This window comes from Rhinoderma darwinii, chromosome 8 (assembly GCF_050947455.1).
Source record: "Rhinoderma darwinii isolate aRhiDar2 chromosome 8, aRhiDar2.hap1, whole genome shotgun sequence".
Taxonomy (NCBI): Eukaryota; Metazoa; Chordata; class Amphibia; order Anura; family Rhinodermatidae; genus Rhinoderma; species Rhinoderma darwinii.
Window position 1 is genome coordinate 65,872,365 of NC_134694.1, and position 26,258 is coordinate 65,898,622.

The 26,258-nt window shown below is 45.5% G+C and overlaps 1 protein-coding gene across 2 annotated transcripts in view; it reads right to left on the reverse strand.

Moving 5' to 3' along the window:
* Positions 1-1,762: 1,762 nt before the first annotated feature.
* MED12 (mediator complex subunit 12) overlaps positions 1,763-26,258 on the reverse strand; it is a 155,821-nt gene continuing 131,325 nt past the window's right edge. For both annotated transcript variants that reach the window (XM_075835691.1, XM_075835690.1), the window contains exons 36-44: positions 18,421-18,798; positions 17,373-17,517; positions 16,922-17,115; positions 16,742-16,819; positions 15,459-15,682; positions 15,235-15,382; positions 14,950-15,147; positions 2,449-2,530; positions 1,763-2,250 (exon numbers count right to left, since the gene is read on the reverse strand). In XM_075835691.1, coding sequence (XP_075691806.1) covers positions 2,207-2,250; positions 2,449-2,530; positions 14,950-15,147; positions 15,235-15,382; positions 15,459-15,682; positions 16,742-16,819; positions 16,922-17,115; positions 17,373-17,517; positions 18,421-18,798 — 1,491 coding nt within the window. In that variant the 3' untranslated portion in view covers positions 1,763-2,206. The remainder of the gene's footprint in view (positions 2,251-2,448; positions 2,531-14,949; positions 15,148-15,234; positions 15,383-15,458; positions 15,683-16,741; positions 16,820-16,921; positions 17,116-17,372; positions 17,518-18,420; positions 18,799-26,258) is intronic.

Genomic DNA, 26,258 nt, shown 5'->3' on the forward strand with positions numbered 1-26,258 from the left:
CCATCCTTGGCTCCGATACCTGGTATTGCCCCCTCTGGCAGAAAAAACCCTCAAGCATGCATTTCTTAGAAGGGTGAACTCACACCTGGCAAATATGTTGCAGAAATTTTTGCAAATAAAAATCTATTTCATTAAAAAATTGTGTTCATTTAGTGGCAAGCACATGGATTTCTGCTAGCTCTAATCAGATAATTGGGACAGCCGCAGACATTTCTGCAACAAATCTGTGTGTGAATATATCCTTGTCTACTATCTCTGAGATCAGAAGGGAGGTATTTTTTTTTTTTCTTATTCATCCATGAAGAATGTTTTCAGCTCTGCAACATTTGGGGGATTTCTTGCATGCAGACACCATTTAAAATTCCTTACAGCATCTCAATGGGAGTTAGATCGGGGCTTTGACTTCGCCATTCACAAACCCTATGTTTCTTCTTTTTAAGCACTTCCACTGTCCTGATGCAAGGTCCACTTTTGGCTGAGCTTCAGTCTTCGGACAAATTGTCTCACATTACCCTCAAGCAGCCCCAGCTAAAATGTCGAATTCATGGTGGATTCTATAATAGTGAGCTGCTAAGGCCATGATGAATCACAGCAGCCCATACACCATAACCTTTTCACCACCATTTCCTACAGATGGTATAGGGTTCTTCTGACAAGGTGTTGTATATGATTTTCGCCAACCATGTCTACTGGTACTGTGGCCAAACATCTGTATCTTTGTCCTGTCTATCCAGTGCACATTGCTCCAGAAGTCCTTGTTTGCCTAGTTGTTAGCGGGCAGACTTTAGTCTTGCCTTGATGTTATTTTTTGACTGCAAAGGATACTAGCTGGCACATCTCCCATGAAGATCTAATTTGTGCATCCATCTATTGGTAGACTTTTTGACAATAGTAGCAAGTTCTACCTGAAGGTCCTCTATTCAAGGCATGTTGAACAAAAACAAAACTAAACGTCTGAGGTTCAAAATCACACAGGTTCCTCCAAGATCCTCTCTTACAATGTTCTAACTCTAAAATAGCTTTAAATGTCTTTCACAGAACAACATATAGCTGTGAATTTTTTGTTTAATAAATTATTGCTACGTTGTTGTTTTTTTAATTACATGCCCATTATTTTCATATACTGAATGCAGATCAATTGCGGTTATGTCCACAAATGTTAAAAATTAGATAGGGAGTCCTTACTTTTTCATATGACTGTATGCACCTCAAGGTCCATAAACGTCTCATTCTGCGGTTCAATGAACAGCCAAATACAGCCTTAACCATAAGTATTTGGAGTGGAATCTATTGATATTTTATTGGCATGAGGTTTTCAATTTGTGGCTTCTTAAATGGACGTAAGTTTGAGAAACAACGTAATGATGCAACAATACCTATTTGTCCAATTGCTGCAGCGTAGCAGAAACAAAATGAGAAATCTCAAAGCAAGGACAATGTATAGTCACTTGAATTAAGCGTGTTGCTATAACAGTTACCGTCACCTGTAAGGTATAAATGTACTACAGCCGTTTTAAAGGGTTAATTCCATCTCAGACAATTATGGCATATCGGTGAGGGTTCCAGAGCTGGGACCCGCTTCGATCAGACATTTATGCTATAAATGTCTGAGATAGGAATAACCATATAATGAGAATAGGCCCATGCACAAAAATCCCAATGGCATGTGCGCATATACACCAAGACAGACTACGGAGGTGGGTGTCCAATTTCATCATGAAGGCTGTTAAGATCCCAAAAAGCAAACACGCACCACCTGCTGAAAAAAACCTATATCTGCCAAATGGAAGCCATTCAATTTGTGCAATTTTAGGGTCTCTAATTTGCTGCTTACAGGAACAGGGAAAGAACAAAAGTAAGTAATTGTAACTATATTCATACATGTGCCTGAGATCAGGTTGCCATATAAATAGGTTAGAAAATGACAATTTAATCATTTGATTATCAAAATAATAAAAACAAATTTTTTTTTTAAAGGTAAAAGGTCCACAAGACTCAAAAGCCCTTGCTCTCAATTTAAGGGGAACCATGTGACATTCTGGTCCCCCCTCCCTGTTATACAAGAGTCCAGGTTTCATAATTCCATGTGCCATGACACCTAGTCATTGTCTTTCTCCTTCACAGCAGTCCAATAACACTACTTGGCTTTATTCACTTGCAGAGGCCTGTCTTCTGTCCCAGGAGGGAACCAAAACCGAGCCAAAAATCAGAAACGTCCAAACGGATTGGAGGCTTGCTGTGGTTGTGTGTCTGAAAAGAGAATAAAAATATAAGATACTTTGCACCTGCGGGCTGCTGCACAGGGAGGGGAAAACAAAGCACAAAGTGCTATAAGAGATTTAATTGTTGCAGGGTTCTCAAGTTAACATGCATTATTCATGAGACAGCAAGGTATACAGGGATAAGACCAGGTTAAATTCTTCATGCATTAATACAAGGAATACTCACTGGATAACTGCTGTTGTAGTTGTCGTACAAGAGCTGCTGTCTGTTGCTGCTGCTGCGTTTGTTGCAGACCTTGTCTTTGAAACTGAGTAGAGTATGTAAGAAATACGGTAGAACGAAATGAAGAGAAATAAAGTCATAATATATATACACACACACATATATATACACACGGACACACACACACACACACACACACACACACACACACACAGTGAGGTGTGATGAGAGACCACAGGTCTCATCTAGGTGGTGGAACTCTCCCTAAGGAAATCTCTCCCTAAGTGCTATAAGCCGTTGCAGAAAACCATATCAATCCCTTAGGCGATGGAAGCCTGGGATGCCACCCTAAAAAAGTAAAGTTGGACTAGCAACAACACCACATCCGGATGGCGTAGAAAAGCATGTCCGGATGAGGAGAACTGGATAACGGCAGGAAAAATTGCCAACTCCAACCCACGTCAGGCGGAAGACACACCACTAACATGGTTAGACAACCTGGCTGTAGGACCAAGTTAAGGTCCCAAGGAATAGTGAGAAGGGGAGCGTGCAGACCATTACAGCACAGTAAAGCCAATCACCAACATAAAAAATGAGCCCTGGGATTTAGTTCAGTGCTGGACCATTTAGCCCTTCCAGGCTAAGTCTCATGACTGACCATCTGGGCCATGAACAAAAAGGAGGAATGCAGCCTTGCAGATAACAAAGGAAGCCGCAGACTAAATTGCGGAGCAGTCAGAACACAGGGCCGCTTAGAGGAGAGGATGCCCACCCAGAGGCACAGAGGTGGTGGCAAACAAGTGGTGCGGGTGGGAATAGTTTGCGGCACAGTAAGTTGTAGGAAAGCTGCGGCCTAAAGTTTTTTCTATGCGGCCAGACCACAGCAAGATGGAGGAGGCCACGGCTTCGCAACCCATCAGAAGCCTCGACCAATAGTGCACCAGACTGCGGAGACACGCGCAACATGCAGAAAAAGAGGGGAGTGTACTAGGAGGTCGCAGAAAAACCCAACTTGCCTACATTTTACAAAGAGGATGGACTGCCGAGACATGCGCACACATGGAGGCGCAGAGAATAGTGTGCCCTCCTGAGCGGCCTAGTAAGTGGCAGGTAAGACGCGACTAATTTTGAACCTAGAAGGACACATGGAGCCGTGGCCTAAACTTCATAACGTTCCCCTATACTGGACCCTTGGGAGGAAGGCGTTGGGAGTGTTATTATACTCACCCTCCAAAATTTTCAAGGTCCGTGCAGGGTCACATTTTCGGTAACCTCTACCACAGTGGGGTTACCGGCACTTCACCTGCAGATGCATAGGTTAGGTGTCCGGCGGTGAGGGAAATTCAGTGCAGAGAACTGCCTGGTTTGCCGGCACCCGATGCGGGTAGGCTAGGCTGAAGAACAGGCTTAAAACCCACCTGAAGCTAAAAAAAACAAAAGAAAAACAAAAAAAAACAAAAAGATAAAACCTACAGAAGCTGGTAGGTCTGCCTTCTACGGACACTAGTCTTAAACGGATTAGCTCAGTGTCTGTAGTAGGGGTATAGCCAGTGTAAGAGGAGTAGACACTTATTTTATTGCCAAGCGTTGCCGCAACAGAAGCCTACACCCACAGTCTACCGTGTCCCCCAGTGATACGAGTGAGAAAAGATAATATTTTTAGTTTTCACCATAAGAAAAGCAGGTAAAGAGAAAAAACAATATCAGAAGCAGATAAGAAACCATGTCCAATGGACAACCATAATAACTGTATATAAAAAGTGGGAGCATTGTCCCCAATGGACTGGACGAGAATAGGCTTTTACGAGGAGTACTCCATAGATGCTCTTTTTCTCGCTTGTCTCATTGGGGGAAACAGACCTTGGAACGTTACAAAACAATCCCCTTGGTTGGGAACAGAAGAATAAAAGTACGTGATTATCTACTCCACAGATGTCTGCAAGACTTTCCAACCAAGGGAAACATCCGTGAAGCAATAGCATGCACCCTGCAGAATTTGCCAAACTTGCGTAGAGATGACCAGGTAGCCCCCTTGCACACCTGAAGAGCAAAAGCCTTATAGTGTATAGCCCAGGAAGCGCCAATCTCCCTAGTTGCAATGGGCCGTAATTCAGCATAGGGGTTCATTCCTCTTGACCCGGTGGACCTTATGAATGGTTAACAGAATCCATCGATCGTAGCCTTAGAGGCTGTAAAACCCTTCCACAGACCCTCCTGGACGACAAACATAAAATTGGATCTGTGGAAAATATAAATGAGCGAGAAGTAGAGTCTCAAGGCGTGGACAACATCCCGATTGCAAAGTGAGCGTTCCTTAGGATGCACTGGAGAGGAGCATAAGGATGGCAAAGCGATATCCACTTTAAGGTGGAAGGAGGAGACCACCTTGGGCAAAAAGGAAGGCACAATACGCAGCACTGCATTATCATGGTGGAGAGTTAAATATGGATGACAACAGGACAGGGCCATCCAGTTCAGAAACCCTACAGAAAGAGGTTACTGCCATGAGAAACACCACCTCCCAGGTGAGAAGACATAATAAGATTTCTTGTAGTGGTTCAAACGGGGTCAACAGCACAGAAAAAACCAAAGTCAGATCCCAAGTAGGAGTTGGAGCCGATAGGGGGGCACTTCATCAGCACCCCCTGTAAGATAGTCGAACACCAAACTTGGATGCCAGTAGTCTGTTGAAGAGCATGGACAATGCAGACACCTGCCCTTTAAAAAGATAACTTCGGGCAAGACTGTAATCCAAGCTTTCCTGGATGGACAACAGAATCCTTGACAGAGAAAAACAAGAGAGAAGGTGCCAGTCCTCACACTAGCACGTCTTCCAAGTGTGGTGGTAAATGTAGGCCGATGAAGGCTTCTAAGCCTCCAGCATTGTGCAGATCACCTTCTCAGACAAGCCTTCAGCACTGCGGCTTCAGCAACTAGGCCATTAAATGACTACTCAGGTACTTCTCTTCCACTTGAATTTAAACAGATTAGGCTGGTGAGGCTACGTCTGCATACCAACAAGAGACCTGGGATATGAATTAGGAAACTTTGCAGTCGCACCTGGATGCCAGCACGTCCATGTCTGGTGTACCCCACCTAGAGCATATCAATATGAACACCACAAGATAAAGACAGCAGTCCCCGGAGTTTACCAGTTAGCGACTGAGGAAATCCACGACCCAATTGCTGACCTCTGGGATGTGCACTGCTGTGAGAGAGGAAAGTTGAGTTACACACACTGTAGAATCATTGCTTTTTAACTCGGCCTCTCTCCCTAGTGATTGAGCTACGGCCGTGACATTGTATATCTGTACTCAGACCGGGCGGCTGGATAGAAGAGTTGTCCAGTGACTGAGACAGATGCAGATCACACTCAACGCCAAGAGGTTGATGGGAAGAAAAGATTGCTGTTGGAACTACAGGCTCTGCGCCGTAAGTTTCCACAAGGTAACTCTCCAATCCCAGAGACTTGCATCCATAAATATTACCTGCCAATGGACCAGTAGTAAGGAGCGGCCTCGAGGCATAGCTGGGGAGGAGAGCCACCAGTTGAGTCACCATCGTACTGTGAGGAGACGTTGGATTTGGCGGTCAAAGGAATCCGGAGAGCAGTTCCACTGAGAGAGAATTGCTGTTTGAATCATACAAATATGCAACTGAATGGCCTTTATGGAAGCCACCATGGTACTCAGAACCTTCATGCAAAAGCAGAAAAAGAGGTGGGGGTTCCCATGACAGAGCTCTGACTCCAAGTTGGAGGGTGGACGACTTCTCTGGAGGAACGAACACCGGAGCCGAGTAGGTGTCGATCACCATCCCAGGACTCTAATCTCCCGACGAGTCGGGCACGACCTGGAGTAGTTGATACTCCAACCGACTCAAGCCAAGGAATTCAGAGGGATCTTGAGACTGGCCAGGTTGTGCTCCCTGGAAAGAGACTTGATCAAGATGTTCAAAGTAGAGGACTACTGAAACCCCCCCTGGAACGGAGTACCACTATTACCACGCTAAAATTTTGCCTAAAACCTGTGGGACTGTTTACAGGCAGAACAGGAGTGCCACAAATTGATAATGGTGAGGGAGAACAGCAAAGCGTAGGAAGCGCTGGTGGGACAGGCAGTTGGGGACACGCAGGTTTGCATCCTTTATGTCCACTGAAGAGAAAATTTCCGCAATGACCGAGCAGAGGGACTCCATGCAGAAGTGACAGATCTTAACATAGGCAATTATACGTTTGAGGTCCAAGATGGGGCGAACAGATTTGTCCTTTTTGGGGATGACCAAGAGATTGGATTAAAACCCACAAAATCTCTGATTAAGAGGGACAGGGGGTGTCTTAAGAGTGAATCTATTGCTTGAAAATATGTGACTGTCCTGGCAGGTGACAGAGGAGACTAAGACTGGAACGATCTGTCAGATGGTAGGCTTACAAACTATCTTGTATCCAGAGGAGACTACTTCCTGAACCCAGGTGTCCATGATGTGGGAGAGCCAGACATTTTTATTGAAAAGCAGAAGCCTGCCTCCCACCCGAGACTCAAGTGGGGGACCACCTTCAGGCTGAACTGGTCTAACCCGTTCTGGCTTTATCGGCCTGAGGAAGGGGGCACCAAGAGGGACGGAACTTAAAGGGATTCTGGTTCTTGGAGTCATGGTGGGACGGTTGCCCAAATGCTAACCAAGGAATCTGCAAAAGGAACGAAAACAAAATCCTGGTTTCCTGGCAGTTGTAGCAAGACTAACCTTGGTTTGAGGCAGTTGAGTGCTTTTTCCACTTATGGCTTCCGAAATGATCTTGTACAGGCAGATCCCAAAGTGCCTGGAACATGCGAAGGAAAGAGCCGTCAGGTACTGCTTTGAAGAAGGGTTGGCGACCAGAAATTAAGCCATGCAGTCCTGCATATGGCAACAATGGAAGGAAAGGCGTGGGCCACAAGGCGACCTGCATTCAGGGAGGCTTCGCACACATAGTGTGTGTCAGTACAGCTGATGAGAGAGGTCTACTAATTCTTCAGTGAGCTCCCTAGATTGAGTAGCGTGATTGAGTTGGCGATCCCCATTCAGTGGAGGCTGTACTGACCCATTTAGAAGCGAAAATAGCAAGTAGCTTAAAAGGAGGACCAAGAGAGCCATGGGTTTCTCCGGCTACAAACTTTTGTCCGGTTTCAGTCAACAGTGGTATTTGTGATGGTGCTCTGCTGGTCAGGTGATCACTTCAAAAAGCAGCCCTTAAATTGCCGCTGTTCCCTTTTGGCAAATTATTTAACTGAATTCTACTGTTTGTATATCCAATATAAACTCTAGGTAGCTCAAAGAAGGACCCCTGTGATACTCCCTGAGGAGGGAGCCGGTATGGCTCCGAAATGCGTCGCCTGTATCTGAACCATCATTGCTACTAAAGAAACTTTCTTCTTTGAACTACCTAGATTTTATATTGGATATACAAACAGTAGAATTCAGTTGAATAATTTTCCAAACGGGAACAGCGCCAATTTAAGGGCTGCTTTTTGAAGTGATCACATGACCAGAGGTGCACCATCACAAATGGCTCACTGTGGCCCAAGGCATAGCAGAACGAAGCGGTACCCGCCATTGGAATAGTAGTAGTCTTGGCAAGGCGAGAGACAGGAGAGTACATTGCCCATTTTGAGGAGATATCCTCTGGAAAAGGGTACATAAAGGTCCAAATGTGAAGTCTGGGTAAACTTATCAGGATGCTTTCATTCCTTGGAGATTACCTCTTCAAGCTCAGAGTAAAAGGGATAAGTGTTTATGAGACCGGCTGGAACAACGAAAGTTGACCGTCATAGTTCGGGGAGATTGTTCTGCATCAACAATATTTAAAGTGTCTTAGCCTGCTTGGATAAGACTGTCCACAGTAGATGAGTTTAGAGGATTGTTCCTTGTCTAGTTCAGAGTTTAAATCTGAGATTTGTACTTCAGACAAAACCTCCCTATGGAGGGGAGGAAGCAGTAGACTGCTCCCCTGTTGTAGGAAGAGATACTGACGAGATGGGAGATACAGATGGCAGGTGAGAGCGAACAGATCTGTCCCGTTTTTGGGGCCTGCCATGTGAAGAGGATGTGGATAGAGAGTAAGAGGACTTGTCGATATTAGTGAGGTCACCAATGGCCTGGGGACGGGATATGGGAATGAGCCCATTCCGGTTCAGCATATTCAGCACTAGGCGTAGGCAGGGCCGCCATCAGGGGGGTATTAGGGGTAGTGGTGTGAGGGGCCCGGCCAAACCTAATTGAAAGGGGGGCCCGGCAACTGCCGCGACATTCTTTTGGTAGGAAAAAACGGGCCCCTGCAATGGGGCCCGTTTTTTTCACTAAAAGAATGTCGTGAGCTGCTGCGGGCCCCCTCCCCTCGTCATGGGGGGCCGTCAAACCGTCCGCCCGCGCGCACCCGATCGCGCGCCCAAGGAAACTCCCGAGCGCGCACCCACGAACGCCCGCACTGGAGACCGCCCGCGCGCGCACCCGCGATCGGCCGCGCATGGACAAAACTTACCTGGAGCCTGGCTGGAGGTGAAGGACTGGACGTCTAACCCGAAGACCTCGCCTAGAAGACATCGCCGGAAGAGGACTGGAGTGGGAGCAGCTCTTCTGACACAGTGAGTAAATTATCTCAAAGTGCTGATCATTTATGGCCCTGTTCACACAGTATTTTGCAGGCAAAAAAAAAATCTGCCTCAAAATTCCTTAAAGAATTTTGAGGCAGATTTTGACCTGCACACACTATCTTGCCGCGTTTTTTTGCTGCGTTTTTTGCCCGTGGCGATTGAGGACAGCAGGCAAAAAACACAGCGAAAAATGCATTTTCTGCCTCCCATTGATTTCGATGGGAGGTCAGAGGCGGAACCGCGGAAAGAAAGGACGTGCTGCTTTTTCTTTTTTCCGCGACTGGCTCCCATTGATTTCAGATTAAATCAATGGGAGGCGGTTTTGGAAGTTGTTTGGTGCTGATTCTGACGCAGTGTCCGAGTCAATATCAAGGCCCAAAAACTCTGTGAACTGGGCCTTATTGTTAGGGCTTATTCAGACGATCGTGTAATATGTCCGTGCAACGCGCGTGATTTTCACGCGCCTCGCACGGACCTGTTACTCTATGGGGCCGTTCAGACTGTCAGTGATTTTCACGCAGCGTGTGTCCGTGTGTCCGCTGCGTAAAACTCACGACATGTCCGATATTTGTGCATTGTTCGCGCATCACGCACCCATTGAAGTCAATGGGTGCGTGAAAATCACGCCCAGCACTTCCGCAGCCGTATAAACTATGAATGAAAACAGAAATGCACCACGTGCCACAAACATACAAACAGAGTGTCATAATGATGGCGGCTGCGCGAAAATCACGCAGCCGCGCATCATACGCTGCTGACACACGGAGCTGTTATGGACCTTTTGCATGCGCAAAACGCCACGTTTTTTGCGCGTGCAAAAAGCACACGCTTGTGGGAATCCGGCCTTAGGGTAGGAACACACTAGGCATGAACACTGCAGATTTTATGCAACACATTTTATTGCGGATAATCCGCAGCGTATTACAGTCGCAGCAGAGTGGATGAGATTTTAACAAATCTCATCCACACGCTGCAAAAATAATGGACCTGCAGTGTGGCTTTTTAAGCCGCAGCGATTCAATGTATTCTGTGGAATCGCCGCTGCTCTGTTGCGGAAATGCTGCGGTTCTGCCGCAAAAATCACACATGAGAAAAAAAAAAGGTACTTTTTTAAATTGATAAAGTTTAGACTTGCCCCGGCCGTAGTCCTGGTGACGCGATCCTCTATTCTTAGAGCAGCCCCGCCTCCTGTCATGACGTTTCATACCATGTGACTGCTGAAGCGGTCACATGGTCTACAGCGTCATCCCAGGAGGCGGGGCTACGTTCAGAAGAGAGAGATGCGTCACCTAAACTACGGCCGGGGCAAGTCTAAACTTTTTTTTCCCTACAGGATTCCCGCAGCGGACACGCCTCACGAAACCTGCGCCACTATTTGGTGCGGTTTTGCTGTCAGAATTTCCTGCGGCTACCAGGGCGGATAAGCTGTGTAGTTTTACTCAGCATATCCGCCTAGTGTGTCCCTTATGATGTCGCTCCTGGAGCTGCTGCCGATCTCTAAATAGGCAGTTGGTCCAGTAGAATTTGGAATTATTTTCTTTTGTGAACCAGCTTAAAAAAATACAAAACTTTTGTGTTAGGGCCTGTTCACATCACCGTTCGCTTACGTTCCGGGGTTCCGTCTGAGGTTTCCGTCGGGTGAACCCCGCAACGGAAAGTGAAAGTGACAGCACAGCTTCCGTTTCAGTCACCATTGATCTCAATGGTGACGGAAATTTCGCTAATGGTTTCCGTTCGTCACCATTCCGGCTGGTTTTCGGACGGAATCAATAGCGCAGTCGACTGCGCTAATGGTGACTGAAACGGAAGCTGTGCTGTCACTTTCACTTTCCGTTGCGGGGTTCACCCGACAGAAACCTCAGACGGAACCCCGGAGCGGAAGCGAACGGTGATGTGAACAGGCCCTAACACAAAAGTTTTGTATTTTTTTTAAGCTGGTTCACAAAAAAAAATAAATTCCAAATTCTACTGGACCAACTGCCTATTTAGAGAGCGGCAGCAGCTCCAGGAGCGACATCATAAAGGGACACACTAGGCGGATATGCTGAGTAAAACTACACAGCTTATCCGCCCCGGTAGCCGCAGGGAATTCCGCCAGCAAAACCGCACCAAATAGTGGCGCAGGTTTCGTGAGGCGTGTCCGCTGTGGGAATGCTGCAGGGAAAAAAAGTTTAGACTTACCCCGGCTGTAGTTTAGGTGACGCATCTCTCTCTTCTGAACGTAGCCCCGCCTCCTGGGATGACGCTGTAGACCATGTGACTGCTGCAGCGGTCACATGGGATGAAACGTCATGACAGGAGGCGGGGCTGCGCTAAGAATAGAGGATCGCGTCACCAGGACTACGGCCGGGGTAAGTCTAAACTTTTTTATAAATTTAAAAAAGTGCCTTTTTTTTTTTCTCATGTGTGATTTTTGCGCCAGAACCGCAGCATTTCCGCAACAGAGGAGCAGCGATTCTGCAGAATACATTGACATGCTGCGGCTTAAAAAGCCGCAGCATGTAAAAAAAAATTTCAGCGTGCGGATGAGATTTGTTCATATCTCATCCACTCTGCTGCGACTGTAATACGCTGCGGATTTTCCACAATAAAATGTGTTGCATAAAATCCGCAGTGTTCATGCCTAGTGTGTTCCTACCCTAAGGCCGGATTCCCACAAGCGTGTGCTTTTTGCACGCGCAAAAAACGTGGCGTTTTGTGCATGCAAAAGGTCATAACCGCTCCGTGTGGCAGCAGCGTATGATGCGCGGCTGCGTGATTTTCGCGCAGCCGCCATCATTATGACACTCTGTTTGTATGTTTGTAGCACGTGGTGCTTTTCTGTTTTCATTCATAGTTTATACGGCTGCGGAAGTGCTGGGCGGGATTTTCACGCACCCATTGACTTCAATGGGTGCGTGATGCGCGAACAATGCACAAATATCGGACATGTCGTGAGTTTTACGCAGCGGACACACGGACACACGCTGCATGAAAATCACTGACAGTCTGCACGGCCCCATAGAGTAACATAGGTCCGTGCGAGGCGCGTGAAAATCATGAGCGTTGCACGGATGTATTACACGTTCGTCTGAATAAGCCCTAACAATAAGGCCCAGTTCAGAGTTTTTGGGCCTTGATATTGACTCGGACACTGCGTCAGAATCAGCACCAAACAACTTCCAAAACCGCCTCCCATTGATTTAATCTGAAATCAATGGGAGCCAGTCGCGGAAAAAAGAAAAAGCAGCACGTCCTTTCTTGCCGCGGTTCCGCCTCTGACCTGCCATCGAAATCAATGGGGGGCAGAAAATGCATTTTTCGCTGCGTTTTCTGTCTGCTGTCCTCAATCGCCGCAGGCAAAAAACGCGGCAAGATAGTGTGGGCAGGTCAAAATCTGCCTCAAAATTCGGTGCGCGGTTCCAGGCGGTCACCGGAGCGCATGCGCGGGCGTTTGCGGGTGCGCGCGATCGGTCGCACGGGCGGCGGTGTTTGACGGCCCCCATGCTACCCAGGGCCGCTATCAGGGGGGGTATTAGGGGTACTGATGTGAGAGGCCCAGCCAAACCTAATTGAAAGGGGGGCCCGCAGCTCATGACATTCTTTTGGTGAAAAAAACGGGCCCCATTGCAGGGGCCTGTTTTTTTTCTACCAAAGGCAAGTCGCGGCAGTTTGCCGGGCCCCCCTTTCAATTAGGTTTGGCCGGGCCTCTCACATCAGTACCCCTAATACCCCCCCTGATGGCGGCCCTGGGTAGCATGATATAGTGCTGGACGGAGTACCGTTAACAGGCGGTGCCACGGTAGGGGGGCCCAGAAAATTTAGCTGTAGGGGGCCCTGAAATTCCTGATGGCGGCTCTGGGCGTAGGCAATGCTGGGGGTGGCAGAAATAGTGGCTTGAGGCAGGCATTTTTAACAGAGGAGCAGGCTGCTCACATGAAAATTTATGGCCGCATATGAAGCAAGCAGTGAGTTATATAAGGTCCCTGTCGATAGGCATCTCCTCTGGTTTCGGACATGGCAGTATAGAGGTCACTACTACCCACTGTAAAAACGTGGGAAACCGGTGACAATCAGACCACTCAAATACTGCAAGGCGGCAAGGCCAATACCTCTCAGAAGGGTGTAATGGCCACCTAAGTTTACCTAGGTTCTGCTAGGTAATTGACTACTGCAAATAACACTGTCTCAGGTCCTATTGAGCGGACCTGAGGGCCAAAAGGGAGGAAATCCTTCCCTTTCTAGAGAGTGTGGTGCGATCCTAGCTCCAACAGTAGGTCCTGATGTGTCCCCTGTTCATCCGTGCTAACGAATAAATAAGAGAAGAAGAGGATCCGCACCGTGACTGGATGCCAGCTGTCATGTGGTGGCTGCACACCAAGTTGCAGGAGGGGACCAGAGCCAGAAAATAGCAGTGGCTCATAGTGAAAATTAAATGGTATCCAGGGGATGTGAGGCAGTAACAGTACCTCGGTCTTGAACCCCGCTGTTGCTCCATGGCATAATGTGCCTTACACCTGACATACCTGCTCATCGCATCTGGGGGGAGCGGGGGAACATAGATCTCCTACTGATCACTCTTCATCCAGCCATCTTTAATCCCAAAGGTATAGGACTAGCAGGGATGCCCCACTTCGTGTGGCAGCTACAGGCACTGGTGGAACACAGGTGAAGAGCAAGAGAAGCAAACCTTTGGCTGTGGGCGACAGAGTAGCTTGCGCTCGACTTCATATTGGCAGGGGGACAAAGGCACAGTTGCTTGAGCGATGTGATCAATATTGTGGCGATTCTGTGTATTAGAGACACACAGGACTGGCTCTCAGCCGAGCTGTCTGTTCTCATCACTGACAGTTTTGGCTGACAGCGAACAATGTAGCTACTATGTATAGAGAATACATAGAAGCTGTATTGGAAAAACGAAAGAAAATTTGAAATATAAATACATTTAAAAAGTATTTGCAAAAAACATTGATTTAACCCATTAACGACAAACGACGAATATATCCGTCGCAAGCAGGTGTTAGCTCCCGCATATTGACGGATATATTCGTAGCTCTGATCAGGTGGGTACTACCAGTCTACCAAAGTGATCAGCGGCAGGAGCACGGCTGTTATACACAGCCTGGCTCAACTGCCGTAATCGAAGCGCGCTCAGAGTCCGGCAGCTGAACCCATTAGATGCCGCTGTCAATAGCAACAGCGGCATCTAATGTGTTTAACAAAGTGGTTTTATTTAGAAGTGTAAAAAAAAATAACATACACATGTATGGTATCGCCGCGATCTTAATGGCTCAAACAATAAAGTGAACACATTAATTAAACCGCGTCCAAAAAAAAACCCCACAAAAAACAAATGGCAACATTTTTTTTTTCTTCCATTCCCAACATAAAAAAAAAAAAAAAAATCAATCAATAAGTCCCATGTATTCCCAAAATAGTACCAATGAAAAAGACACCTTGTCCTGCAAAAAACAAGCCCACATCGACGGAAAAAATAACGGCTCTTGGAATGCAGCGATGCAAAAACAAGTAATATTTTTTTTTTTTAAAGGGTTTCCCCGTAACCGTGCCGATCTATAGGGTTTTTTATATTCTCACAAAAAAAAAAAAGTTAATAAAAAAAATTCTATATACCCCAAAATGGTGCCATTGAAAAATACAACTCATCCCGCAAAAAGCAAGACCCCATACAGCTATGTCCACGTAAAGAAGTTATAGCTCTTTGAATGTAACTATGGAAAAATGAAAAAAATTGCTTGGTCATTAGGGCCCAGAATGCATGCAGGGGAAGGAGTTAACGGGCAAAATGGCCTGGTCATTAAGCTGTTAATAATAACAAAAAAAAAAAAAAAAAAAACTTTCAAAAAGTTGTGCACAGCTTTTAACTTAATCTTACCATAGGTTGCTGTGGTGCCAGTGTTTGCATGCCAAGTCCCGTGGGCTGTCCTTGTGTCTGGGCTTGTGGTACTGCTGCTACTTGCTGAGGTGGTGGCTGCGGTTGAGGGGGAGCTTGGGGTTGTGGAGGAGCCTGTTGTTGCTGCTGCTGCTGCTGCTGCTGCTGCTGTTGTTGTTGTTGTTGCTGCTGCTGCTGCTGCTAAAATTAGGAGGATCTGTTACATACATGTACCTGCATTCTCAAAACACTAATAATTTTCCTTCCCAATGGGTTTTATGAACTTACTCTTAACAATTGTTGCTGCCTCAGGTACTGCTGTTGCTGCTGGTCTGGTAGCATCTGGGTGGGTCGTATTGTACCTGGTACATTCTGTGCAGTCATATGACCCATTCCAGTCATCATTCCAGCCTGTTGCATCTGTTGGTGTGGGAATCTGACAAAAGACGAAAACAGGTAAACAAGACGCAAACGAACAAAAAAAAATATAAAAAAATACAGAAGTGTCCTACCTCTGTCCTGTTTGGGGATTATGACTGTAACCAGATGCCTGCTGATGGACATACCCACTTGGCCTTTGTGGCATCTGTCGCACAGGGTCAAGGAGTGTTCCACCAGATGGTGGAAGAGGACCAGAGTAGGACTGTGTACTGTATGCAGATGGCACCAAACCACTAGTCTGTGATGGAGGAGGATGCTGTTGCATGGGCACATGTGAAGTATATGTTGTATAACCCTAAAAAACAAGAAGATCAGTGTACAGCTAACAGAAAGCAGGGCATTATATATAAAATGGGTTTTCTCCTAACATTCAATTTGATACAAACTTTGTTGTAAGACATTTTTCCACTAAGTAGTCAAAACATGAGTGATTGCCAAGGTATTTTTTTCCAGTATTCTACAGAAGAAAATTGTAGCTGCTTCTTTATAAAAATAATAATTCAGAAAACCCATTAATTAGCAATTAAAAAAAAGCTTGACTGGAGCGATTTTCAAGAGATTTTAAATACAACTCAATGCATTCCTAGAGCTAGCGATTTTTGAGCGACTTCAGTAGTAGAGCAATAAAAATTTGCAGCGTAGCCCCAATGTAGCCAGCTGGACCCTGATGATCTCATTAATCTCTACAGAACTCTATGTGAAATACAGAAACAACAAATTGTGGGAAAAACAATCGAATATCAATATTGATAACAGCGTAAGCATATAAGGCTCACATCCCTGTCTGTGTTCCTCTGAAGGGTTCCGTCGGGTTAACCCCTCAGCGGAAAGGAAAATTGAAACCTCAGCTTTCGCTTCCCTCACCATTGAACTCAATGGTGACGGAAGCGAAGCTAATGGTTTCCGTCTGTCACCGTTGCGACAGGGTTCCTTCGTTTTGACAGAATCAATAGTGCAGTGGACTGCAATTGATATATCAATTGTGAGGGAAACGGAAGCTTAGGTTTCCATTTGCCTTTCCATTGAGTTAACCCGCCAGAAACCTCTGACGGCACCCCTCAACGGAAGGGCAACGGTGATGTAAACAGGACCTAAAGGACTTGTAATATATATTCTGTTTAAATTCTGCAGCTGGGAAACATTATGGAAAAGCGGGGAAAAGGAGCAAAACAGGGAGCGGGCCCAGTCTTGTTGTGTCTTTTGTAAGAAGTCCCATTCTAAGAAACAAAGCTGTATCGAGTCTGCATCAAGTCTCCTGCACCTTGGTAGTCACTAGGAATTTTCATAAAATGTAAAGTTAAAAAAGTTACTAAGAGTGTGGATGGCCAAACTCTAAAATATGAACCATGTATACCTGGGAGGGTTGCATAGCTCCATATGGAGGTGCTGGTGTCATCTGTCGAACAGGTTGAGTCATCATACCCTGCGTCTGCTGAGGAAGACAATACCAAGCAATAAAACACAGAGGTAGACATGTTTGCTTATCTGGTCGAGGTTTCTTTTTACACTTGTCTTACAGACTGAATCCACCTACCAATTTGGCCTGAAGATGCTGCCTTAGTAATTGACCTTGTGGAATAGGAGGCTGTTGTCTGTACATAATAGGCTTGTAGGTATCCATCATCCCTCCTACGCCTGGTGGAACACCACCTCCATAGGAAGGTCGAGTCTGAACCACCTTTACCATATTCATTCGAGGTGGTCGGTATGTGTCCAGACGTGGCCCACCTGTTTCAAGAGATCAGAGTGGTGGAGACAAATTGATGAACCCAGATTGAAATGCGAGCAATAATCGTAAACTGCTCTGATACTGTGCTGTTCTGGGATCGGTTCAGAAAATGGATTTTGAAAATAACGCATCACAGCAGCCACGCAAAACTACAAATATGCTTCTCCTGGGTACATTTTTCAAGCCCCATAAATTGTACCCCACAGGTGTGTAATCACTGTAAAATTATGGGATCAGTGACATCTTTAAAACCCACCAGGAGGTAAAGGTTGATTCTGAGTGTACACGCTCTGTGCTCCATAAGGCAAACGAGACATGGACCCCGCTCCTTGGGAATGTAGAAGGTCAGTGGGAACTCCCATTTGGTAAGGAATTGAACGTCCTCCTCCAAGCCCATAATCCTGAGTAAAACACAAAAAAGAATTAATTATTTTATTCTGCAGACATTTAAAGTGCATTTCATTTCAATACCAAACTTGGAGAACCTTTCACCTCCCCATACATGTGCAGCTGAGTGCAGCATGTAATAGGCAGGGCTGCACAAACTCTCTCACTTTAAAAAATGTTCCTATCCTCCTCAGTTATTTAGATATTGGTGACGTTATATTTGGCGCCCGATATTTAATTAACTCCCTGAACGGTCAATTGGGCGTGTAACGTCGCTGTGACACTGTCCAATCATAAACCGTGTCACAGCAAGAGCTGGAGAGAGGAGAGCATGTGCACATGCATGCTCCCACTCTTCAGCTCTTGGCCGACAAGACGGTGTGATCTCTCGCAAGAGATCACACAGTCTTGTCGTCCTTGTCTCCCGAGAGCTGGCGAGTGAGAGCGCATGCAAGAACGCACGGCTCCGATGACGCTGCTGAAGATACTCCCGCCGCCATGGAACAGACGAAGAATTCACATACTTCTCCTCTTCTGTTCCGTGGTGGCAGCGGAGCTTCGCGACTCACTCTCCTCTCTCCAGCTCTTACGGTGACACTGTCCATAGCTAATTGGACAGTGTCACAGCGATGTTACATACCCCCTTGCCAATTACACGCCCCATTAACAGTTCAGGGGGTTAAATATCGGGCGCCATATATTATGGCACCGATATCTGAATAACGGAGAGAGATATGATACATTTTTATATTGAGACAGGGTTTGTACAGCCCTGCCTATTACATGTTGCACTCAGCTACACAAGCATGGGCAGGGAGAAGGTTCTCTTTAAAGGGATTTCCTACCTAGTGCAGTAATGTAATAATAAGGTCTGTGTTATAGTCTAATATCTTCGATGCAGTAAAATTTTTAGATACCTCTCCTTTGTTCGCCGGTTGACGAGTCTTCTTGTTTTTTTTACTTTGTTTCTTTCGGTCGTCACTGGTACCTGTGCAGCCGCCTCCACTCTTATCCACTTTAATTGGCTCACTCAGCTTCTTCTCTGGTTCACTACTTGTTGGGGTTGGGGGCTCCTCATCTTCAGGGGGAAGAGACAATGGCTCCAAATAGTAATTGCGAGGCTTAGGCTTTAGATGTGTGTGGTACAAAAGTAATCTTTGTTGTTCCTCTAACCGAGAGACACGTCTATCTACACGCACTGTACCAAACCATCCCCAGGAAAGAGGAGCAGATTGTTTCAGACCTTCAAAAAGGTCCCAAGGGGAAATTTTCTGCTTAGTGGAGACTTGTAGTCCCTATAAATCAAGTTAAAAAAAAAAAAAATTATAGCAGGAGTAAATAATTTTGTACAGCAAAGAATACAAAATTGCATGTTGTTGACAAGTGCTTTAGTCAATTTAAGTAAAGATTTTCAGTTACGCACAGCTTTACAGGTGAAGTTTTGGAAATTTAGGAGGTCAAACTCTTCTAGTAGGTTAAATAAGGTCTGCCATTTATTTATTTTGCTGAACATTCCTCATGCACCTAAGCAACCATTTGTAACTATGAAGCTATCCTGATCATAACCTTTCACCTAAATAACTGCTGTTATTTTTTTTAATTATTTACAGTGCAAATAGTTTTTTTTTCTTTTTGCTTTCTAATGGCCAAAGTTCTGCACTAATAAGTGTCATAAGATGACTTTATTTTGTATTCACCGTAAAATTGTAGTCTACATGGGGGGCACAAAAAAACATGGGTGTAGGCTGTTGCCATTTGGAGGCATGACACTAAAAAAAAAAAAAAAAAAAAAAAAAAAAAAAAATGTTGGCTCCTCCTACGCAGGCTCTGAGCCAAATAAGTTTGTACCCCAACAATAGGAGATGCAAAAAGAAAGACCAGAAAACAGAAAATACACCACCGTGAGGCAACATAACCTCAGAACAAGAGCCTGGTGCGGTGTCCCCACAATGAAGAAGACTAAGAGAAAGATTTTACGGCAAATACAAAAATTATTTTCATTCATTTCATTGGGGGACACAGGAAAAAAAATGGAAGTCTTAAAGCAGTCCATGTGGTGGGAAAGGAAGAAAAAGGAGATTGTCTAGAAGAATAGCTGAGCCACTGCTGCCTGAGACACCACAGATGAAGGCTTGCATCAACTGATGCAAAAGTGTGCACCTTGTAGACTGTGGAGAAAGAGTGGATAAATGACCAAGCAGTGACCCTGCACATCTAAAAAGGCCAGAATCTAGGAGGCGTACTTAAGATACAGGACCCCGTGCAGTCACCTGGTAATGTCTCGTGTGCAACTGAGCAGATCCAAGAGGGTCCTAGGCTCTGAAGGAAAAGGAGATTGAAGATACAGGTGGGATCTTGCCGGGCATGCAGGTCGTAGATGGACCACTTCCTAGGATGAGAGGAATAGAAGGAGGGCAACATATCTAAAAAAGTGGGAAGTGGAAACGAACTGTATGAGGAAGGGGAAGGTCCAGTGGCAGGAGTGGTTGATTCCGGGGGAAGTGACAGTAGAAAGACTCACAGGATGGTGGAAATTTGAGGAAACTGGAAGGGGGAAGCTGGAGAGCAACCCAAAAACAGATGCAGTTTCTACTAAAGCACAGAATGCCTATAAAAGGAAGAGCCGTGTGTGCAACCATGGGAAGGAAAAAACCTACCATGGGGCATAGAAGCTGGGTTGGAGCCACATTCTTCAGCAGACTAAGGCCCAGGGCCTGAGTTCAGACCCAACTGCAGGAAGGTGAGGAGATCGAGATAGGTGAGTCTCCCTACCTCTTTCTATGCTGCCAATATAGGCCCTCCAGTCACAGGGCAAATACAAAAAGAAGCCGAATTACTTGCTATGATGGTGGTCCTAGTCCAAAACAGACAGCCCTCAGGAGCATAAACTCTATAAGAGAGGAGTTCAGAAAGAACAGAAGTCCGTATAATAATAATTACAACGTCCATATGGCAGGAGCATCTCGGCCTGAGCTGGGTCCCTAGGACAGGAACTTCTTCTGCCTTGACATTCCTGAGCACCAGAGGAAGAAGAGACGGGGAATAGGTAGGGAGAAGGGAGCTCAGTGTGTCAAAAGAGCGTCTGTAATGACGGCCATAGGTTCCAGGGACCTGGGGACAAACCACGGTACCTTTTGGAATATCCGAGAGGCCACTAGCTGTTTATTTCAGGACAACCAGCTGTCGCCCAGGTAGCTATTGTACACCTCTACTGGTAGGCGTATTTTTTCTATCCCAATAAAAATTGATTTGGCATCCACACCATGAATTTCATGGACACATCTGAATATCTGGGTATCAGCCACTCCGTTAACAGCTCCAATATGGTCCTGTATTAATTTCCTTAACGCTGATAGTCTTGCCCACATACTTACATGGGTAAGTGCATGAAGCCTTATAGATAATGCCTCTCGAACAGCAATTGATAAAAAACAGGATTTTTCTTTGAGTACTCACTGTAAAATCCCCTCCTCATCCAGTCCATTGGGGGGACACAGACCATGAATATATGCTGTTGACACTAGGGAGGCATGACACTAAGAAAAAAAACAAACACGTTGAATCCTTCAGTATGTACCCCTCTTGCAGGCACTGAGCTAGTCAGTAGGAGAAGTAGAACACAAGGTAATAGAATATCAGAACCCGATAAGATGCAAAGGTATGCACCCTGCACAACTTCGTGAAAGTGTGCAAAGACAAAGTAGTCACCTTGCAGAGCTGAAGAGCTAAAACCTGAAGATGAACAGGCCAGGAACCACCAAGCGCCCTAGTGGATGGCAGAACGATATCCTCATTAAAGTGGAATGAGCAGACCACCTTGGCCAAAAACTAGGGGACAGAGCACCACCTCTATCTTGATGGAGAGTCAGATATGGAGCACAGCAAGACAGGGCTGCCAGCTCGGAAACCCTGCGAGTGGAGGTCACGCCAGAAGGAGGTGGCCTCCGAGTGCAGCTCACCGCCACAAGGTCCACCAAGCAGACGAATCGAGATGTCCCAAAGAGGCTTAACACGGAGCCGATTGCAATGCAGAGAGAACAAAAGACAGATCCGAAGATGAAGTTGGAGGCTGATCGGAGGCACGGCGTGTGCAATTTCTTGCAAAAGGGTTCGGACATCAGATTTGGCCGCCAGATGCCCGACAACAAAATAAAAACAAAAACAGTTTGTGAGAGTCAATGTGGAGGATTAAAGTATCGGCAAAAGGAGGTGGAGTCTTCATAGGGAGTGTAGTGGCCTTGGCCAGATAGAAGGCCGGAGGATTCACCACTGGAGATGTAGCCCATTTGGAAGCAGCATCTTCTGGGAAAGGATACACTAAGGCCAGGCGAGAGGTCTGGGCAAATTCCTTATCAGAAGGATTCCGTTCCTTAGTGACTATCTCTTCCAGTGGGAGGGGATGGGAATTATGAGGTTGCCTGGGGCAGAAGGTGACCGGCACACCTGGGGGTGATGGGACCCCGTCAGTCACATGTAAGGTGTGTCCGACCACAGAAATTAGACTGTCTACTACAGAGGACAGCTCAGAGGAATGCTCCTCATCCAGCTCAGAGTTGGAATCCAAAAGCTCCCCCTCGGACAATGGCTCCCTGTGAAGGGAAGAAACAGCGGAGCGGTCCCTAGATAGGAAAACTAATGGAGGCAGATGATACGGACGGCAGAGGAGACCGCACATATCTGAACCGTTTAAAGGGTTTGCCACAGGAAGACAACCTGGATGGAGAGTCCCCAGAGAGTTCGTCGGCAAGGCGAACCAATATGCCCAACATGGACTGGGTGTCATCGGAGAGGTCACTAACTACCATGGAGAGAGAGTCAGCCCACACCGACTCAGCATCAGCACTAGGCATGGCTGAAATTGAGCCACAGGGTGAGCTTTCCCAGATGCTTGGCTAGGAGGCCGGCATGCATCGCAAAGAGGAGTAGGTTGAGTACAAGAGAATTTTTGCCCACATGCGGAGCCGGCATAGCTAACTACAAAAGGTGTCTGACATGGCAGTATAGGGGTCATTGTTTTCCTCAGTTGCAACTGGGAAAATAACCGTGACTATGAATCAACTCAATATACTTGTAATAGGAAGGGCTGTAACTCCCTGCAAGGATGTAATGGCCGCTTGAGGTTACCTAGAGAGTGTTCTAGGTATACGGTCCCATACTGTAAATTACTGGTTCAGGGTCAGAAGGGGTTTAGGAATGAAGGTGAAATTGGAATCGATAAAGGAAAAATGGACCAGGAGTCTCCAACCAGAAAGTTGTAAATCTGCGTACTATATGAATACCACAAGAGAAGAGGTATATTTAAAAAAAAAATTTCTGTCTCTCATCACTTGGGAACCATAGAAGTTGGTGCTATATATATATATATATATATATATATATATATATATATATATATATATATATACACACGCACACAGACACACACACATACATATATATATATATATATATATATACATATATATATATACACACACACACACACACACACACACATACACACACACACACACACATAAACATACATTATATAGATATATACACACACCCACCCACACACACACATATCTATACATACACACATACATATCTATACATACATACATATACACATACACACACACGAGAGATTACGCAGTAAATAACAGGTTACAACGAGATCTCGCTTCCTCGGAAAGTCCTCGGCTTACACGTCCTCGGCTGTAACTACCATAGAAACAGTAACGAAGTGCAGAGATTGTGAATAGACATTCCGTGGAATGTCTATTCACGGTCTAAAAACTTCAGTATTGTTAATGTGTAAGTATAAGACAGCACATAGCGATCTAACAGGATCCCTATGCGCTGTGCAAATGAATGGAGAGGAGTGCATGATGCGGATTGGTCAGCGTCATACACTCCCCTGTACAACGCCCACTTGGTCTAAAGTGAAAATACATCCACTTGGGCATTAAGCAACTCATTAGCATAAATCTAAAAACGCTAATAAAGTGGTAAAAATAGATTGTTTATTAAATAAAAAGCACTGCTGTCACCTACATTATAGCGCCGATCTCCTTATGTAGGAGATAGGGCACTTATAATGTGGTGACAGAGCCTCTTTAAGGGAACAATGAACAGGTCTGAAGTAAAGCAGAGCTCTCCAGAGGAGTGACCGTGGACAACAACGTCCTGGTCTGGTATCAAGCATGCAGCTTGGTAGAAACCGGAGAGAGAAAGGAGGGAACAGATTAGAGGTACTGGTCCCTAAGGATGTTAAAAAAAAAAAAAAAAAAAAGTCCCTGACCAAAGCGACATCCAGGAAAGAGAGCTCAACGTCTGGATTTGATCGCGGAAGAAAAGAGCTCTTACCGGGGTGGCCTCGAGATATCAAATCTGGAGCCAAACAAACTGGTTCCTGAATTAAGGAAGGTCAGCCAAGAACTTTTTAGAGGCTACAACATCTTAGAGGATGCAGTCCCATGTCAGCAGGCAAAGGCACAAATTTCAAACTGTTTGAGTGGAGCATCTGACTGGGTTCCCGAGATCCCGAACAAAGAACCATTGCAGCGTGGGCAATCTGGTTAGCAAGATCTGCTAGGTATTCTGCCGGGCCCCAGTCAGGATTCCATGTTGGAGCTGTTTTTGCCAACTCGTGCACGGACTTAGATACCCAATCGGATGCAAAAGCTAATTAGGTAGCGGAAGTGGCCACTTCAAAGGCAGATTTGGCAAGACCCTCCATAAGCCTGTCCGTAGACTCTGAGAAAGCGGCTGAATGCGCCATGAAAAGATTTGGCGAGAGTCTCCATGATCCTGTCCGTAGACTCCGAAAAGGCAAGTGAAAGCGCAATGAGGATATGTGGCGAGAGTCTCCATCAGCGTGTTCGTAGACTCCAAGGCATTATAAGGAGCGTGATAGTCTTGGAGAGTTGGAACAGCATATAATCCACTGTAAGTGAGAACATCCATTTCGACACCAGGTTGGCAGGAAGAGTTAGTGGTTTTTCTAGCGTTTGGTTTCTGAAAATAATTGTTAGGAGGATTCTTCCCTTCCTTGGATAGTACATCTGCAAAATCAATATCACCAATGAAGGCGCGCTTGAAGGAAATCTCTCATGAGGGCAACAGAGGTGGTTGGTAAATGGGGAGGCAAACCATATCCAAACCATCAATTAAATAAAATAAAAAGCTTTTAATATTGTTCAATAAATAATAAGCATGTTGTGTTGTTGGACAAATAGATTAAGAACACTTACTGATCAAGCGGATGAATAGCAGGAGATGTATATATGGTGCAGTTAACTTCACAGCAACTTCATGTGGGTGACCAGAATATCTTGCCACTCGCAAATATTGTTTATTTTTATACATCCAGTAGTGGTTCTACATCAATAGCGATTTCGGTATACAGCCAGTTAACTACATCAAATTTCATTATATCACTGACAATCGGTGGCAAATAGTATTGGCGAATATCAGAGCTGAGCAGCAACTAATTAAAACTAAACAGCATGTCCCCAACATCATCTTCAGGAGAAACGAGACAAATGCTGTACTCTGACCAGAGAATTGAATACCTGCAGTGCCCATGTCAACAAATGCACTTTATACTATTGGCCCAGCGATATAAAAGAAAGGTGCATGCTCCTATACTTACAGATTTTGTAACATTGTGTCACTGTGCTTGCTCATAGACCTAGATTTTACAGCGGTGGCGATAATTGCACATTTTCTGATACTTTTAGAAGGATATGTGGTTACAAGTGCGCCTGCTCGTGCACTAAGCTAACTCCTCGATCAAATGAAGTCTCGCATCTGCGCTTGATGACTCTCTGAAGGAGAAAACGGTAATTACACTCACTGGTAACTTTGTTTCGTCCAACCATGACAGCACCACCAGAGAGCAGGTCTGCCCCGTGGGATAGGAAACCTCAGTGAATTACCGAGACCCATAGGGAGCTCCTTTTGGTTAATGCAGTTTAATAGAAGTTGTTTTTTTTCTTTTTGCATACACCCCAATTACCCCATTACCACCACATGGAAAAAGCAGAAGAACTAGGGTGGAAATATAAGGGGGCAGTCATGGTCTGAGGAAAGAAAATTAACAGTAAGTGTAATTACTGCTTTCCCCCTTACAATGACAGCACCACCAGAGAGTGTACCAAAGATAGAAATGAGGGCAGAACTACAAACTGAAGAACTTTATGCAAAAGTGAAAGATCAAACACCTCAACCCTATCCAACGGGTAGTGCTTGAAAAGAGCATTTAAGCTCATTGTCATCAGAATTGAATCACCTTTTATTAGACTGCACATATGAAATGCGGCTCTATACATGTCGATGCAATATAATTATGCAGTATAGTCATAGGCATTTCATAAAAAAGAAGACAATTAAAATACTTACCTTTCCACTCTAGACTACTATGATTATGACTATTAGTAGGCATTCATGTGGTTATACAGACTGAACTCTTTACTTTAGACACGTTGGGCATGGTCTATTAATATAGTGTCCAAAATCCAAAAATATGCATTACGCAGATGCGAAACTTCATTTAAATGTTACGACCAGTTGTCAATTTGATGCCTAAGAGCGTGAGCAGGCGCACTTGTAGCTACACATCCTTCTGAAAAGAAAAATCGGAAAATGCTCAAAGAGAGTGGAGGCGACCCATGAAGTCACCATGGTTTAAAAAAAATCCTGGTGAGATCCACAACATACTGACAGGAAGCGTACTGGTCTGAAGGAGGGACACTAGTACCCAGGGTCA